Source organism: Oryx dammah, unplaced genomic scaffold (genome assembly GCF_014754425.2).
Source record: "Oryx dammah isolate SB20612 unplaced genomic scaffold, SCBI_Odam_1.1 HiC_scaffold_5, whole genome shotgun sequence".
Taxonomy (NCBI): Eukaryota; Metazoa; Chordata; class Mammalia; order Artiodactyla; family Bovidae; genus Oryx; species Oryx dammah.
This window is the reverse complement of record NW_024070189.1, coordinates 65993284-66010424: the sequence shown is the minus strand read 5'-3', so window position 1 is coordinate 66010424 and position 17141 is coordinate 65993284. Positions and strand designations below refer to the sequence as shown.

The following is a 17141-nucleotide window of genomic DNA, read 5'->3' as shown; positions in this document are numbered from 1 at the left end:
GGGGTGATGGTGAGGGCAGGTACCCTCCGCAGAGCACCTACTGTGTGCGAAGCTGGGACCTGGGGCCTGGGCGGTGTCAGAAAGAAATCAGGCTTGACCAGGAGCGCCACCAAGTGGACAAGCTCATCCCCCTCCCATGTGCCTCAGGCCCCAAGCCCCAGGGGGTGGAGACAGTGTGCCTGCAGGAAGGTATACAGAAGGCTTCGAGGACTGCATATTCCAAGCATTGTGCTCAGCAGAGTGCATACAGCAGGCCCTTTGTCCTGCAGGGAGCGTATACAGTAGATACTGCAACCTGCAAGGAATGCATTTAGTAGACACTGAACGTCCCAAGTAGTGTATGCAACACATGTAGCCTGCAAAAAATTGTATACAAAAGTCACTGCACACTGCAAGGAGTGCACACAGCAGGCACTGAGTACAGTGTCTATGGCAGGCATTGTACTCTGCAGTGAATGTATACAGCAGGCACTGAGTCCTGTAGAAAGAGCATACAGCAGCCCCTGTGTCCTGCAAGGACAACACACAGCGCTTACTGGGTCCTCCAGGGAGTGTATACAGTAAGCCTGTGCCTGGCATGGGGACATAAGCACTTGAGGGCTGGCGAGATACGACTGAGGTGAAGGTGTGGAGTCCTGTGCCTGCCCATGTTCCCCCAGCCTTTGCTGCCCCCCAGGTTTCCAGCCTCACATCCCCAGCCAGGATGAAACTTAGCTGGGTTCAGCTGATTCCTGGAGGGGAAGACTGAGCGCTCAATTCACAACACCTGCTGCAGGTGGAGGGGTGGGTGTGAGATTTGGCGGTTCCAGGTGCGGTGGCGTCTCACCACCCCCAACTCATGCCCTGGCCTGGACCTAGGCCCAGGGGTTATGGGGTCTCCCAACACTGAACTCTACCCTGAACCCCATCCTTGAAGCTGGGCTTGGACAGGATCAGGCCCAGTCAACATGGGTCCTGACGGATGTGGATCAGCCAGGCTCCCTCTGTGGCCTCACAAGCTCGAACTTCCCAAACTCCCTCCCCAACACTCTGCAGCCTCCCGTGATCCCTCAGGCCTGGCCACATGGTCCACAGGACCCTCCAGCCTCCTGTGTAGACTAGGTGGGAGGGTTCCTGTCACCCTGCCCTAGAACTTGGGTCTCTGAAGCTGCCCAGCTGTTCCTGGCCATGAGTGGAGCAGGACTGGGGCCCTACCACGGCAAGGGCAGCCCATGTGAGCTGGGATGGTACTGCTTCTCTGCCCTAGGGAGATGCCAACAGAGGCCAGAAGCAGAAAGGGTTGGACTTCTGAGACAGTTGTTTGAGTCCCTGAATAAAGCCACACCTGAAGCCATCCATTATGTTTCACTTGAGCAATTTTGAGTTTCTGTGACTTCTCATCAAGGGGTCCCCACTAATAGAGAACAGCATCTTCTCCATCACCTTCACCCCCCAGACAAGTCCTGTTTCTTAGGTCACTGACCCTGTGATGGAGTAGTTCGCATCTACAGGTCACCACTGCCTTGAAGGACTCCATATCTGATGTGACATCCCCCACGGCCCCCATGAGAGAAATCCTCACCCCACCTCATGGGTCAGGACTCTGGGGAGCAGAGGGGAACAGTCACACACAGCAAGACTTGGAGGGTGTGGGATGACCACACTCATATCTGAATGGGTGTCCTGAGCTCCTTTAAAATTTCTTTCCTTTTTTTTTTTTTAACACAAACTATTCTCTTGACATGTACACACTGCTTTATTTATTTTTGGCTGCAGTGGGTCTTTGTTGCTGCACGTGGGCTTTCTCTAGTTGAGGAGAGCGGGGGCTACTTTCCAGTCGCAGTGTATAGGCTTCTCATTACACAAGCTTCTCTTTTTGCAGAGCACGGGTGCACAGGCTTCAGTAGTTGTGGGATCTGGGCTCAGGTGCTCTGAAGCATGAGAAATCTTCTCAGACCAGGGGCAAACCCTTGTCCCTTGCATTGGCAGATGGATTCTTATCCACTGTGCCACCAGGGAAGTCCCTAATTTAATTTTTAATTTTTGGCTGCACCGCAAGGCAAGCGGGATCTTAGTTCTCAGAACCCAGTCGTTCTGCAGTGGGAGCCTGGATTCATTGTTTAATTATTTTATTTTTAATTGAAGGATAATTGCTTTATAATATTGTGTTTGTTTCAGCCTTACATCAACATGAATCGCGTAGTATACATATGCCCCCTTCCTTCCTGAACCTCCCTCCCACCCCTTCCTACCCCTTCCCACTCCTCTAGGTTGTTCCAGAGCACAGGGTTGAGCTCCCTGAGTCATACAAGAAGCCTGAATTCTGAATCACTGGACCGCTAGGGGAGTTCTTCCTGAGCTCCTTTTGAGGCAGGGGTGTGGGGGGACACTCTTGAGCCAGGGGATGCTGGAGGCAGGACCTGGAGAATGAGGGGGAACTGAACAAAGGAGGGTGTGAGAGAGAGGGTGCTCCTGGCTGGCAGAACAGCACGTGCAAAGGCTGAGGGGCCAGAGAAGCCGGGTGAGGACCAGGCCCACTGAGGGGGCCTGTGTAATGGGGTGAACAGGAAGCTGGGGAGGTGGGGGGCAGGGGCCTGCCTTACAGCGCCTGGGGGCTAGGAACATGGGAAAGTTACACAGAAACAGCAAGAAAAGTTAGGTGAGAAAGTTAGAAAAGTTATGCAGGATCCAATGGCAGTTATATATGTTATCTATGTTAGCCTTAGCTCAGATAGGAAGGGGATAGGAATAAACCCTCATGGTCACCCACGATGATCTGGGGGTGGAGGTTAGAGGTGACTCTGAGTTACTCACTGCTTTGAGCTTTTAATTTCTTGTCACCTTTTAATTATTTTTTAAAGAGAACTTTAAAAATATTTTGGCCACACTTTGCCAATTATGGGATCTTATTAACCTGACCAGGGATTGAACCTGCACCCCCTGCAGTGAAAGCAGAGAGTCCTAAGCACTGGACTGCCAGGGAAGTATTTAAAGAGAAATTTTATTTTGGAATAATATTAGATTTACAGAGAGTTACAAAAATATTATTATCAGTTCTGTCTATCCTTTGTCATCAGTAGTGTAATCCCCACCCCACCCCTTAGGATGTCCACATCCTGGTCCCGGGGCCTGTGATCATGTAACAGGGCAGAGGGGACCCTGCAGGTGGGATTAAGGCTCCTGAGATGGAGACGACCCTGGATTCCCCGGAGGGCCCAGTGTCATCACGTGGTCCTTATAAGAAGGAGGGGGAGGGTCAGAGGCAGAGAGACGGGAGATGCTGTGCTGCTGGCTGCGAGGATGGGGGGAGGGGCCACAAGCCAGGGATGTGTTGCCTTTAGAAGCTGGAAAAGGGGGGAGTCAGTGCTCCCCGGGAGCCTCCAGAGGGACCAGCCCTGCCCACGCCTGAGCTCCAGGACATGAGATAATATATGTGTGCTTTCTTTTATATTTATTTATTTATCATGGCTGTGCTGGGTCTTCCTTGCTGCTCAGGCTTTTCTCTAGTTGCGGCGAATGGGAGCTTCTTTCTAGTCCTGGTGTGTGGGCTTCTCATTGCAGGGGCTCCTCTTGTTGCAGAGCACAGGCTGTAGGACGCTCAGGCTTCACTAGTTGCAGTTCCCAGGCTCTGGAGCACAGGCTCAATAGTTGTGATGCATAGCGCCCCGTTGCTCTGTGGTACGTGGGATCTTCCTGGACCAGAGACCAAACCCACGTCTCCTGCATTGGCAGGCAGATTCTTCACCACTGAGCCACCAGGGAAGCCCCATGCGTGCTTTCTTAAGCCAACAAGTTTGTAATTCATTACAACAGCCATAGGAAACAATGACTATTGTGATGTCTAAGGAAGTGACATTGGTATATCACCATTTCTAATTAATAATATTAGTAATTACTATAACGACTGACTAAACTCCAAATGTTGTTTGGATTCCTATTTTTTTTCCAACTAATTTCTTTTTTCTATTCAAGGATCACATCCAGGAGCCCACATGACACTGAGCTGTTTCTTTCATAATTGCTCAAAAGGCCCAAGCAGATAAAATATGAATTATTCTTGTGGAAAGCTGGCCGCTTCCGATACTCACACAGCACTCTGCTTGCAGCCGGAGTTGATCAATGTCCCTGAACAGAGGTTGAGACGGCATCCAGCTGAGGACATGGCGGGAAGAGCCTCCACCCAGGGTGAGCAGCACATACTCACCTGAGGGACCCTGAGGGTGCCCACCCAGAAGGTGGGGTCAGGGCAGCTCAGGGGAAGGTCTGAACTTGCCCAAGGCCTCCCCAGGGAGCGCGTCAGCACCTGCAGGGAACACAGCAAGGAAACACACAACCTGCTTCTACCGTGGAGCCCCCGGTCCTTGGGGGAGAACCCAGCAAACCAGCAAACCAGCAAGAAAACAACATGATTTCAGGTTGTGTGGGAACCCCAGAGGGGCTCTTGGGGTGTGGGGGGCCCTTGCCTGCAACTCAGAAGATGAGAAGGAGTTACTGGATGAAGACCAGGGGGCGGGGAGAGCTTTGGGCTGAGAGAATGGTGTGTGCGAAGGCCCTGAGGTGGAATGAGCTTGGTGTGGGATCTCAGACCGACAGAGAGGCCAGCGTGGCTGGACCAGGGTGTGTGTGTGGGTGTGTGGGAGAGCCATGGAGGCCCACTAGTAGGCTTTTAGATGCAATCCAATTTAGTTCTAGAAGACTTCTTATTGTCAGGAAGAGGCTGGACTGTCCTCTGAGTCCACTCTCAGCCAGCACCTGGTTCTGTGAGCCTCAGATGGCCCAAACACATTATGTCCCCTGACCTGGCTGTGGCTATCCTTACTGCTCCTGACCCAGGGCCTTGGCTGGTCCTGAGCATCATGACAGGGAGCACCCACTGGTGTCTTCAGCTCCATCTCCTTCTCTGGATATCCCCTCTCTGACCCTGTCCACTCCCCCACTCTAGGTGTGGACATGTGTCTTAGTGTCACAGGTCAAAGGGGAGAGGTTGAAATGACTGAGTCCAGGCTCTGCTTTGCTCTGGGGTAGGCAGTGAGCCCCTCAGAGACTCCCACCCCACACCCTTCCTGTCCCAGCATCACTTCATCACTCTGCAAGCTTCAGTCAGACCACGTGTGGGAGACATTTCAAGCTGCACCTACAGACAATGAGCATCCAAGGTGGAGGCCCCAGCTAATGAGGGGCTGAGGCCAGGGGTCCACACACTCCCCATCCTCCCTGTGGACAGGCAGCTCTGGGGAACCATCTACCCCATTCCTCAAGGGCCCATAGTGGCTTCCAAGTCCTGCCCTGACTCATCCTCCTGGGCCCCTCACTCCTGCTTTTCAAATCAACTCACTGCACTAAACCCTTGCTTCAGGCTCTGCTTTTGGCAGAGGCCAGAATGAGACAGGGGAGGAGAGACAAGCTGCCCACGTGAGTCTCCTGTTGGCCTAGACCATGCCAGAAAGAGGGAGTAGACAAGGGGTACAGGGGCCTCTGAACTGAGCCCCAGGCTCCAGGAGAACAAGTAGGGACCTCAAAGGAGAACCAGACAGATGGGTGAGAATGATGGGGAAAAGCCTACAGAGAGGTGTCTGGAGGGCACGAGAGGACAGAGCTCCTAGAAGGAGCCAATGACAATGGGCTCTGGCAATCTGGGAGAGACAAGGACGAGGTCTGTTCCTGTGGAAACTCAGGGGACATGGCACCTAGCCCCCATCACCCCTGCCAGCTGGGCCAGGATCAAGGCAGCAGGCACTGCAGTCATGGGGTCCCCTTCTGCCTGCTGTGCTCATGGGGCGTGTCCCTGGAGACCTGCAAGGTCTGGCTGAGGGCTCCCAAGTACAGACAAGCAGGAAGAAGGGAGTCCACTGCACTTCAAAGTCCAGAGGACCAGAGGCTAGAGAGGAACCTAGAAGCCGGGCTGAGTTATGCCTATGCCTGTCTACCCGCTCCCGCTCTGGTTCTGGAAGGAAGGAGTCACACCACTGTGGACCCCAAAGCCGACCCAGCCCACCCCCCGATGAAGGCCTCCCTAGCCCAGCCCCAGTGCTGTCTCAGCAGCCACCCTCTCCACCTGCGGCAGGTATTATATTTTGAGCAAGGCTCTGTGGTGCTTCTCCCAGGAAATCTGCTGAGTCTGGGGAGTCATCTCAGGTCAGAGAAAGAACAGACTGGAGTCAAACCAAGCCTGTGTCTTGGAGCGAGGCGGCTCAGGGGGCTGTGTGGCCAGCCTGGGGCCCCAGCCCACAACTCCTCAGCCTCCTGAGCCCCAGGCAGGTGTTAGCATGGGAGGGTCAGGCTGCCCCACTGAGCCCCCTACCCCAACACCGGCCCCTTTGCAAAACTACAATTCTTAGCTTGCCACACATATGAGGCTTCAGTTTGCTCATCAGTAAAATGCAGGTCTTAGCCCCTAAGGCTGAGGGCTCCTTGGGGTGTGGTATCTAATATGATTTTCACTTTTGATTGTGGCAAAATATACATCACGCAAAATTTGCCATCATCACCATTTTTGAGAGCACAGCTCAGTGGCATTAAACACATTTACACTGTTGTGTAACCAACCCCACCATCATCTCGAGAACCTTCTCATCTTCCCAAATGGAAACTGTGACCTCATGAAATGCTGACTCCCCCTCTCCTCCCCCACCCCCTGGCCCCACCATCTACTTCCTGTCTCTGTGGCTCTGACTCCTCTAGAGACCTTCCATGAGTGGAATCAGACAGTGTGTGTCCTTCTGGGTCTGGCTTCTTTCATTGAGCATCATGTCCGCAAAGATCACTCATATTGTATCAAGAGTCAGGATTTCCTTCCTTTTTAAGGCTGAATAATATTCCCCTGTGGGCTTGGAGCATGTTTTGTTTATCCATCACCTTTTGATGAACACCCACGCTATTTCCACCTTTTGGCTGTTGTGAATATGGCTGCTACGAGCATCTAAGTTTTTCCTTTTATGATAAAGTTTTCCACTCTAGAGTGCTGGGGGAGGGCATCCCTGCTCGAGGGGGTGCAGGCTGAGGATGGAAAGTCTCCCCAGTCCGGTGGAGGAGGCTTAGCCAGGAAAACAGCAGGCTGCCGGGCGACTGGGGCAGAGTTGCTGTCTGCAGAGGGTGTCAGCTGACAGCCCTGCTGGGAGGCGCCGGGCCAGGAACTTGGGATTTCTTTCCTCCAGGAGGCTTCTAGGGGTCCAATGGGCTCAGCTGCTTGCCCTAGTGTGAGAGCTCTTCCTGTGCTCCTGGGGCCACCAGGGAAGGAGCCAGGGGGTAGTACTTGGGGGGTCAGGGGCTCCAGATCCCCCAACCTGCACTCCAGGCTGAACACAGCCACAGTCCAGTGACTGGCTCCCATATACCTTCCCAAGCCTCCGTTTCCTCATCTATAACATGGGGCTAAGAACAGCCCCAGTCTCTGGGATGAGCCACTGTCTGGAAGGGGTCTGGATTTCTGACGCTGGCCTCCAGAACTGGCCCAGACCCCTGACTTTGGTTAAGTTTGGGTGATCTCCTGTCCACAGATTCCTGAGTGCTAGGCAGGTCTGTCTCGGGCACACAGAGCCCAGCACAAGCTCCACATGCTGGTAAGTGCTGGACAAATACCTGAATTAGCAGGTGGCAGAGGTGCAGCCCTGAGGGGGACCTGGATTCCTGCCTGCCCATGCAGATTCCAGGGCGACAGTGACGTGACAGCTCAGACCCACGGGCCCCCCAGCTGCCTTCCTCCAGTCACACTGCACCTGGTTCTCATTAGCAGGAGACTCAGGCTCCCCTGCCCCAGTCAGCTGGGCCCCACCCTCCCCCACCCTGCACTGGCCTGGAATCCTTGACCCTGGCACTGAGGCCAGCCCCCCTGGAAAGGTGCCAGAGGCTGGCTCCCATCAAATGCACTGGGGCCCCCTTACAGCCCCCCGTGCCCCGGGCACCCCCATTTGACATGCCAGGTGGACATCTGACTACACAGAAGGTGCTTCCTATCCCTGGTGGCTTGGCTGGGCCACACTCTGAAATCTGGTCTCTGGAAAATTCCAAGGCCTAATTCCAGCCAAACGGAGCCCTCCTAACCCCTCCCCATTCATTGTGTTATGTAACGTATGGGTATTAATTCTGAAGTATCTGGAGGCAGCTGCCTGCATTCAAACCCAGCATTGCCCCTTCCTGGCTGGGGAAGTAAGTTTACCTCCCTGGGCCTCAGTGTGTTCATCTGTGAAATGGGGACAAGGCCAGTACCCGGGTCTCAGGATCAGTGAAAGGGTGACTTTAGGCAGCGAAAGTGTGAGGCACAGCTCAGAGGTGCCACCATAGTTCCACAGGGCCCAAGCCTGCCCTCTTGTCCTCTGTCCGCCTGCCTCTCCATGGCTGTCCAAGCCAGAGCCAGGAGTCGCCACCCCTAGTGCCTCTCCTTTAGTCCCCAAACCCTGCTCCTCATGCCTAGTGTCCATTAGTCACAGCAGCTTCCTCACAGTGCCCCTCTGGGCTGCACTGCCCTCCCCACCAGCCCCAGTCCCAGAGATATTGGGCTTCTTCCCCTTCTTCTCTCTTCCTCTTCACCTGCTGTGGCTCCCCAGGACCAAGATGATCAAGCTTCACATTGTCATAGAGGCAGGCCCCAGGGACCTACCTATCTGCAGCAGTCCCAGGTGTGTATTCAGGACGACTAGACTCAAACCTCAAACGCACCTTGAGGGGAGCCCCGTCAAGCCCTCATTCCCACCCACCCTTCCTTTTGAGGCCTCGAGAGAATGAGACAAACCTTCTGACCTCAGTTTCCTGCTCAGAGAAATGGGCGCGTGAACAATTCACAGCTTGGCGGGAGGCGCAGGATCCGAGAAGCCAGCGAGCAGAGCGCGTGTGACTGGCGCCGGGTTTACGTACAGGATGCCAGCGCCGTTCTGGTCTCTGGAACTCCCGCCAGCCCGGCGTCCCCGCATGCCCACAAGCCCCCACGCGCCCGCCCCCTCCCGCACCGGCCGCCCGGAGCGTCTGGACTCCACCCCTCCCCCCTCGGCCAATAAGAGGCGTCCCAGTAGCGCCCGGCCCCTAGAGCAGCGCTGTGCGTGGTGGTCGCGCCCGAGGCTGCGCCAGTGCGCCAGCCAGGCCCCCAGGGAGGGATGGATCCCCGGCCGCAGCGGCGGCGGCGCAGTTGCTGCCCGCTGGTCTCCGTCTTCCTGCGCGACCCAAGCTCGGGGCGCGTGTATAGGCGCGGGAAGCTGATCGGCAAGGTGGGGACTCCAGCACTCCAAGTCCGCGGCAAGGGGGCCGGGCGAAGCGGGGGTCCCAGCCCAGCGGTGCGCAAGTGAGATCTCGACCCGCAGATGAGCCAGTGTGCGCCCTGGCTTTTGTCTCTGAGTGTCCGCGTGTCTGCGGGAGTTTGGAGGCTGACGCGGGGCTGGCGTGGGTGGACGCCCGGGTCTGCGATGTACTCGCTGTGCGGCGCGCGTTGTGTGGCGGGAACCGGTGTTGGGCGTGCAGTGCTGTGTCGTGGGTTATGCGTCCAGGGTATGGGTGCGTTGTGTGTTTTGGAGCCTTGGTGCGGACTCAGACCCTGTTTTGTTGTCCCTGTGCGTGTGTGTCTGCGTGTGTCATAGGTCTGTGCTTTCTATGTGCGCGCGTTGTAGCATGTGTCCGGGTACTGTGTTGGGGTTCTGTGGACTCTGCGTGTCCAGGTGTGGAGGCGTCTGTAATGTATCTGTGTGTCTTCGTGTTCATCTGTGTTGTGTTGCTTTGGGGATGCAGGTAGGAAGGTGTGAGCTGTGTGTGTGTGTGAGGAGGCCTAGCCATCTGTCCTCACACCTGTATGCACCCAGTTTGACTCTCCTGCCCTGCAGGGCGCCTTCAGCCGCTGCTACAAGCTGACCGACATGTCCACCAGCGCTGTGTTCGCGCTCAAAGTGGTGCCTCGCGGAGGGGGCGGGGCTGCGCGGCTAAACGCCCGCGGCAAGGTACTCTCTGAGCGTCAGTGCCTGGGGGCCCCAGGACAGAAGCGGGTCCCCAGAGAGGTCCCTGCCCTGGGGTGTGGAGCTCGCCTGTGGGGGCATGAATGCCTCGGGTGGGGGCATGAATGCCTCGGGTGTGGGCGCCTACCGGGTGTATACACACGGTGCCCTGCCTGCAGGTGGAGCGCGAGATCGCTCTACACAGCCGCCTGCGGCATCGCAATATCGTGGCCTTCCACGGCCACTTCGCTGACCGGGACCATGTATACATGGTGTTGGAATACTGCAGTCGCCAGGTGAGGGGCGGGGTGAGAGGGAGGCGTGTCCCCCCCACCCGTGTCTGCTGAGCTCATCTGTGTCCCCCACCTTGTCTGTCTCTCCTTACCTGTTTTAACCTGAGACCACACCAGGCCCACCTATGCACCTCTGCCCACCCAAAGGCTCTCTTGACCCGCCTAGGCACATCTTAGCCCATCTGTGCTTCTCCTGAACTCAGCCAGGCCCCACTTGCCCACACCTGTCTCCAACTGGGCGGCCCTGCCCCCTTCCCCAGGTTCAGGGCTCCCAGGGCCACTCACATGGTGCAGCCCAGAGCCCAGATGTCTGATTGACAGGAATGCCTGTTCCTGGACCCAACTGAACTTAGCTGCACCTTCACAGACCCCTTGAACTCAGCCCACTTAAATACACCTAAGCTCATCTGTGCCTAGCGTGTACCCACCTTGTGTTTATCTCTGGCCTACAAGCTCATGGTGGCCCGTCCGTCCACTGAACTCCTGTGCTCATCCTCGGGCTCAGAGCTCACCAATGCCCATGCCACAATCAGCCACGTTCACCTGGGCCCGGCTGAATTTTCCTTTGCCTTCTTGGGCCCCTGGAACTCACCTGCGTCTCCTCGACGGTGGTGTGGCACCTGTTGGGCCCCTGCAGTCGCTGGCCCACGTGCTGCAGGCACGGCAGACGCTGACGGAGCCCGAGGTGCGCTACTATCTTCGAGGCCTGGTCAGCGGCCTGAGCTACCTGCACCAGCGGCGAATCGTCCACCGGGATCTGAAGCTCAGTACGGGGCGGCGCTACGGGGCGGGGCGAGGGCGGGGCTTCCACTGAAGCCACGCTCCTTCCTCACCGCCCGCTGCATCCCCCTCCACAAGGTAACTTCTTCCTGAACAAGAACATGGAGGTGAAGATCGGAGACCTGGGGCTGGCCACCAGGATGGGGCCAGGGGGCCGCTGCCACAGGTGACTGGAAGCTCTGAGCGGGCTCTCTGGGTGGGTGCAGGTGGGCCTGGTCTGGTGTGGGGCCCCCCAGTCTCCCTCAGCCCCCGTTATGCCCCCAGAGTGCTCTGCGGGACCCCGAACTTCCTGGCTCCGGAGGTAGTGTCCAGAAACGGACATTCCTGCCAGTCGGACATCTGGGCTCTGGGCTGCATCATGTGAGTTGCCCTGGGAGCCCCAGGCCTGGGGAAAGGGGGCAGGAATGCCCAGCTGGGGACAGGCACCAGCAGGTAAGGACAGGTGTAAGCATATATGGAGGAGGTTGAGTGTGGGGACAGGCAGGTATGAGCAAACATAGGACCTCAGTGTATGCAGTTGGGGGGCAGGCAGAAGCAGGCACCTGCCATCACTTGAGCCTACAGGTATGAATAGGGATACAGGAACCTCTGAGGTGTGGACAGGTGTGTGCAGGTTTTAGGTACACAGGCAGATCAGGACATTTGTACTGACATGAGGTATATGCAGGATTGGAACAGGTGCGAGCAAGCATAAATTAAAACTGGAAAGGTCTATGCAGGTGTCCAGGTGTAACCCAGGTGCAGGCAGGTGTACAGACAGATGCTGGTGTCTTCTGTGCAGACAAGAATGACTAGATGAGACTGGACGCAGGGCAGGTGTGAGAAAATGAGTGTGAAGCAGGAATGGTGTCAGGGATTGAGGGTAGGGGTACACAGGTAGGTGTGAACCAACCATGGATGCCCAGAATAGATCCAAGCAGGTGCCCTGCTTCCTGCCCCTGACCCGGCCAGGTACATGGTGCTGACTGGCGTCCCTCCCTTCGTGGCGGCTCCTCTGTCAGAGATGTACCAGAACATCCGAGATGGCCGCTACCCCGAGCCTGCACACCTGTCTGCCAACGCGCGCCACCTCATCGCCCGCCTGCTGGCCCCCAACCCGGCCGAGCGGCCCAGCCTGGACCACCTGCTGCAGGATGACTTTTTCACACAGGTGTGGGGTGTCAGTGGGACAGGGGGGCCCCTCTCTGGGGTGTCTCAGCAGCCCCAGGTGAGGGTCAGGACCCCCAGGTAGCACAGGTACTCAGGAGCAGCCTGCTGACCTCCAGCTCCCCACTCTAAAGGGCTTCACCCCAGACCGGCTGCCACCCCACTCCTGCCACAGCCCACCCATCTTCGCCATCCCCCAGCCTCTGGGCAGACTTTTCCGAAAGGTGGGCCGGCTGCTACTGCCCCAGTGCCGGGCGCCCTGTGAGTACCTCTCCTTCCCCCATCACCTGCTCCTCCCTGCCCTGCATCTCACACACCTGTCATATCCCCTTCCTGCTCTGAAACCATCTCCACGGCAGATGCCCTCCATGTGGGGCCAGGCTCTGCCCCCACCCCCAAATCCTTGTGCTCCCTGCAGGTCCCTTGGCTTCTCAGAAGGCCTCAAGTCCTGGAGAAGATGGTTCAGACCCTGACTCCATGGAGTGGGGCAGTGAGGTGAGGGCCGGGAGCGAGGAAGTAGTGGGGAATGCAGAGGGCGTCCTCACAGCTGGCTGGGCACGGGGAGAAGTCACGAGGTCTCCATGGGGAGGCCAGAGCCCGCCACCAGTTCCCAACATCTGCTGCTCCCTCCCCAGGACTCCCTGTTGGAGAGTGGGGCTCTGTGCCCCCGAGGGCCCCATCCAGCTGCTGGCCCAGGGGACCCTCCAGAGTGCCCTGGCGGGTGAGCATGCTCCATCCTAGACGGGAACTGTGGGCAGGGGTGAGGGTTGCAAAGTGCGGGGTGAGGACTGTGCCTTGCTAGCATCACAGCCCTTCGCTTGGCCTCAGTTTCACCACCTGTAATGTGAGGACAGTGTCTGGATTCCTGGGTTGAACATGGGACTTCTCTGGATGTGGGAGCTGGGGGTGGGGTTGTCCTCCAGATCCTGTGTCCCCCAACAGAAATCTGTTTCCCCAGGGCCCAAGGGGAGTCCAAGGCAGGAGGTGGAGGCAGCCATCAGGAACCTGCAGCTCTGCCTGGATTCGGGCCCCCCAGGTAGGGGCGGCACAAGATTTGCTGAGAAGCCAGGAAGATAGACTTCCGGCTTCCCCTGGCCTGCCCCGTGGGCTGCTGGATTTCCCTAGGCTCCCCATTCCCGCCTTTTTCCTCTTCCAAGGATTCAATCCGGGCTGCCACATGACCTTGAGTGATTTTATTTTTAATGCCAAAAAAAAAAAAAAATGCTTAATGAAATAAAGCAAACCCTGCAGTGTTTTGGACCTTACACGTGTTTCAGATTTATTCATTGCTAAAAGCAGCTGTGACCTCAGAGTCCCCCAGTCTTCTCCCCTCAAGGCAAGAGTAGCTTGGGTTGTTTTTGGTTTTCGGCCGCACCATGCGTTATGCAGGATCTTAGTTCTCCCTGTCAGGGACTGAACTGGCTCCCCTGCAGTGGAAATGGAATCTTAACCACTGGACCGCCAGGAAGCCCCAAGAGTTGGTTTTCTATGCCTTGGACTTTTCTCCCATCTCCTGTGCCTCCACCAGACCGCTTCAGGAACCCCCGCTCATGTCACTTCCTTTTTGTGCCCCCCAGGAGAGCAGCAGCCTGTCTTCTGGGCCCCCAAGTGGGTGGACTATTCTAGCAAGTATGGCTTTGGCTACCAACTGTCAGATGGTGGCAACAGGGTCTTGGTTCAGGATAGCACCCACATGGCCCTGCACCACCCAGGGGGATAGGTCATGGAGTTTCTACCCACTGTGGGGCCAAGCCCTCCCTGCTTTGCCTTTCTTCATTCACTCAAGTATTTAATAAACACCTACTGTGCATACCTACAGGTGCGTACTGCCTGCTGGGGGAGAACAATGCTAAACAAATGAATCACTAAATTGATTTTGGTGGCAGTTTTCTGAAGAAAATAAAGCAGATGAGGTGACAGATTGAGGGGGTGGAGGCAAATCCACAGAGTGGTTGTGAAGGGAGGGGATTTCTGGGGAAGTGATGCTCAGGTGAGACAGGAAGGATGAGAAAGGGCCTGTCAGGAACAGCATCAGAGGCACAGAGAACAGCATGTGCAAAGCCCCCAAGACGGGACCCAGTGCGGTGGGTTTGAGGAATGGCATGGAGGCAGACATGAAGTCACAGAGCCTCACAGGTGACTGCTGGGGTTGGGGCAAGAAGGAGGAGTCTGACTTGTACTTTTATTAACAGGAGACCAGCAGGGAGGTGGCTGGATTAGCTGGGTGGACAATGATGGTAACTTGGGCTGGGGTGGTGGCTGTGGAGGGGTGAGCAAGGGCTGCAATCTGGGTGTAGTTTGCAGGTTTGTGGGGGGGATGGAGCAGCCACCAGGCAAGAGAGGAAGGTGGCAAGAGGGCAGATGTGGGGAGCCATCAGGATCTCAGCATGGACAGCCAAGTCTGAGGTGCCATGGGTCTGGAGTTCAGGGCCGAGGTCAGGACTGGATGGATAGAGAGGGCTTGGACCCTGCAGAGCTGGTTTCAAATCATGGTCCAAGGGTCTACAGGAGCAGGTGTCCTCAGGTGTGAGGTGCCCAGGATGGAGACCCTGACTCCATGGTCACTGCCCTGTGCCCCCCAACAACAACCAGGTGAGCTACGCACCCCACTTGGGAAAGCTGCAGATGTTTACCCTGAGGAATTGGGCGCCCTGCTGTTCCCCAGGGCACAAGCTTCCCTGCTGGCTGGCCTGCGGCTCTTTGCCTGGTACATGCAGTAGTGGCTTCAGGAGATGAGGGTGGAGGTGGGGGAGCCAGGGGGGCGAGGCGGTGGGGAACCCCGGCCCTGAGGCCTCCCAGCTGGCTCTGTCCACAGGAGGGGGCCTGTCCATGCCCAGCTGGCCGGTAGCACCCGGCCTCTGCCTGCTGTGCTTCCTGGTGTCCGAGCAGGTGGTGCTGCTGCTCTTCAATGGCGGGATGGTGCAGGGGATCAAGGGGCCCCCTCAAATGGGCCTGGTGTGTTGGATGCTTTTGGGAGAAAGCCCTAGGAAGCAGTTGGTTCCTGGTGGAGCCAGGAACTGAGACTTATGACTCCCAAGCATAAAACTGGAAATAAAATATGTTCAAATGATGGCAGAATGTCACTGGGGATCATGGTCCCATGTGGTCACCGGTAGCAGCTGGCAAAATGTCATCTCATTGCAGAATCAGTTGTAGGTTTTCCTGAGCGATTCTGGCAATCTCTGAGAAATTGTAGCTGCTCTTAAAACAGACTTCCAACGCAGTAGTATACAATCCTTACTATCATAGAAAAATTAGTATGATTTTATTTTACAGTGAAAACCCCATCTCTGTTTAGACCAGAGTGCCCTGACCTGGGCTGGGTTTCAGAGGACAGGACTGGCTTCAAATGGCCATGCCCAGGAGTGGGAAGAGCTGGCACCAGTGAGGAGCTGCTGTTCCCCAGGACGCAGGCTTGAGTAGGACGTCTCACTGGGTGATTATGGGCAGCGGGTCCCATCTGAGCCTTGGTCTCCCTGTCTATGCGGTACAGCTCTGGCTCCTGGCCTGGAGTCCCCACGGGTGGGGCAGCCGCTGAAACTCAGGTCAGGGTGCCCACAGTCTCCTGTCCACTTGCCCCCCCAGGGCCGGGGCCTCTTCTCCCTTCCACCCCAGCTTCTCCCCACATTGGCAGGTCAGCAGCAGCGGAGATCAGGAACAACTCGTGTTGAGTGGGGGTGGTGAGGAGCTGCTGTTCACACAGTCTGGGAACTGGGCCAGCCTGGCACCTCCTACCCGCTGGACATCCTGCGGGGCCATGGCTGTGCCCCAGGCACCCACCAGCACTTTCAGCATGCCATCCTCATGCTACAGAGCATCTAGAGATCCCGAGGGTCAGAGTGGACCTCTGCATGTTGATACCCAGGACCCAGGGTCCATTTCTGCTCCTGTTGCCCCCCTTTCCCCGCCGAGGGACGTCCTTGGGGCAGCATAGGGAGTGTGCAGGGGGTGGGGGGGCCTCGCCTCGCCTCTTGGCATGACTGTTCAACCCAGACTTGTGTCTGAATTTGTTCTTTTTCCATTAGAGGAGACTTGACTCTGCAGCCTCTCTTTGGGGCATTTGAGGAACTTTGGCTAGGAGGCACCCAAACCCGACATGATCTGAGCCCACTGCTCTCTGTGACACAGATAGATGGGCCAGATTGTCACCAACACAGAAATCCTTACCAAAGTGTGGTTCTGCCATGACCAAAACTCTGTAGTATGGAACACTGCTTAACAGATGGGCAGGGAAGACACAGATGGGGAGGCTGGGGAAATGGTGACCTCTGTCACGCCAGGGCAAGATATTTGGCACCTTTGCCCTAGGGAGGACTGGAGTCGTGGTGTGTTCCTAGAGCTGGAGGCTCTGGTTAGTGGACAGCTGGTCGTTATGTGTGAGAGGATAGTGTCAGAAAGATGAGTTCGGGAAAGAGCTGGCTGGCGAGCCCACAGAAATGAGAGAACTCAGAGGCTTGAGTTTGGCTGGTCTGGAAAAGACAATTGCTTCCTGAACCCAGATTGTAGGAGGAGGTGTTCTTCAATCCATCAGGCTCCCTGTGCTGGGTCAGGATCAGGTCGAGTGAAGCAAATCCCAAGGCTTTTTGTTTTGAAGATTTTTTTTGATGTGGACCATTTTTAAGGTCTGTTGCACGTGTTACAATATTGCTTCTGTTTTATGTTTTGGGTTTCTTGGCCATGAGGCATGTGGGATCTTAGCTCCCCAACCAGGGAGGTTCCAATCCTAAGGTTCTGAACAAAGGTTCTGAGCCCTTTGATGACATCCTTGCCAACTGGTGTGGCTGCCTGTGGAGGCGGGAGGTTCAGCCCATCTGCTGTGCTCAATGGGCAGATGTCTCAGGGGCTGGAGGCGTGGCCCAGGCAGAGCTGCAGCCCTCGTTCAGGTGGCCCCTCACAGCCCTGGGAAGGATCCCAGGGCCCACAGACACCCACCTGCAGGCAGGGCACAGGGGCAACTGAAGAGGGACGAGACCTGTGCCAGGCCACCGAGCAGGTCAGAGTTGGGAACCTGAGCCCACCCCTGGCAGGCTTT

General features: G+C 56.5%; 1 protein-coding gene across 1 annotated transcript; it reads left to right on the top strand.

Annotated features, from left to right (window-relative positions):
- The first annotated feature begins 9065 nt into the window (after positions 1-9065).
- PLK5 (polo like kinase 5 (inactive)) lies at positions 9066-15931 on the top strand. Its single transcript, XM_040240160.1, is given in 16 exon segments — positions 9066-9176; positions 9783-9896; positions 10070-10186; positions 10821-10950; positions 11042-11129; positions 11228-11323; positions 11915-12113; positions 12244-12370; positions 12528-12628; positions 12782-12830; positions 13068-13145; positions 13648-13784; positions 13787-13829; positions 14928-15030; positions 15740-15806; positions 15809-15931. Coding segments are annotated over 16 exon segments (1683 nt in total).
- The last annotated feature ends 1210 nt before the right edge of the window (positions 15932-17141 follow it).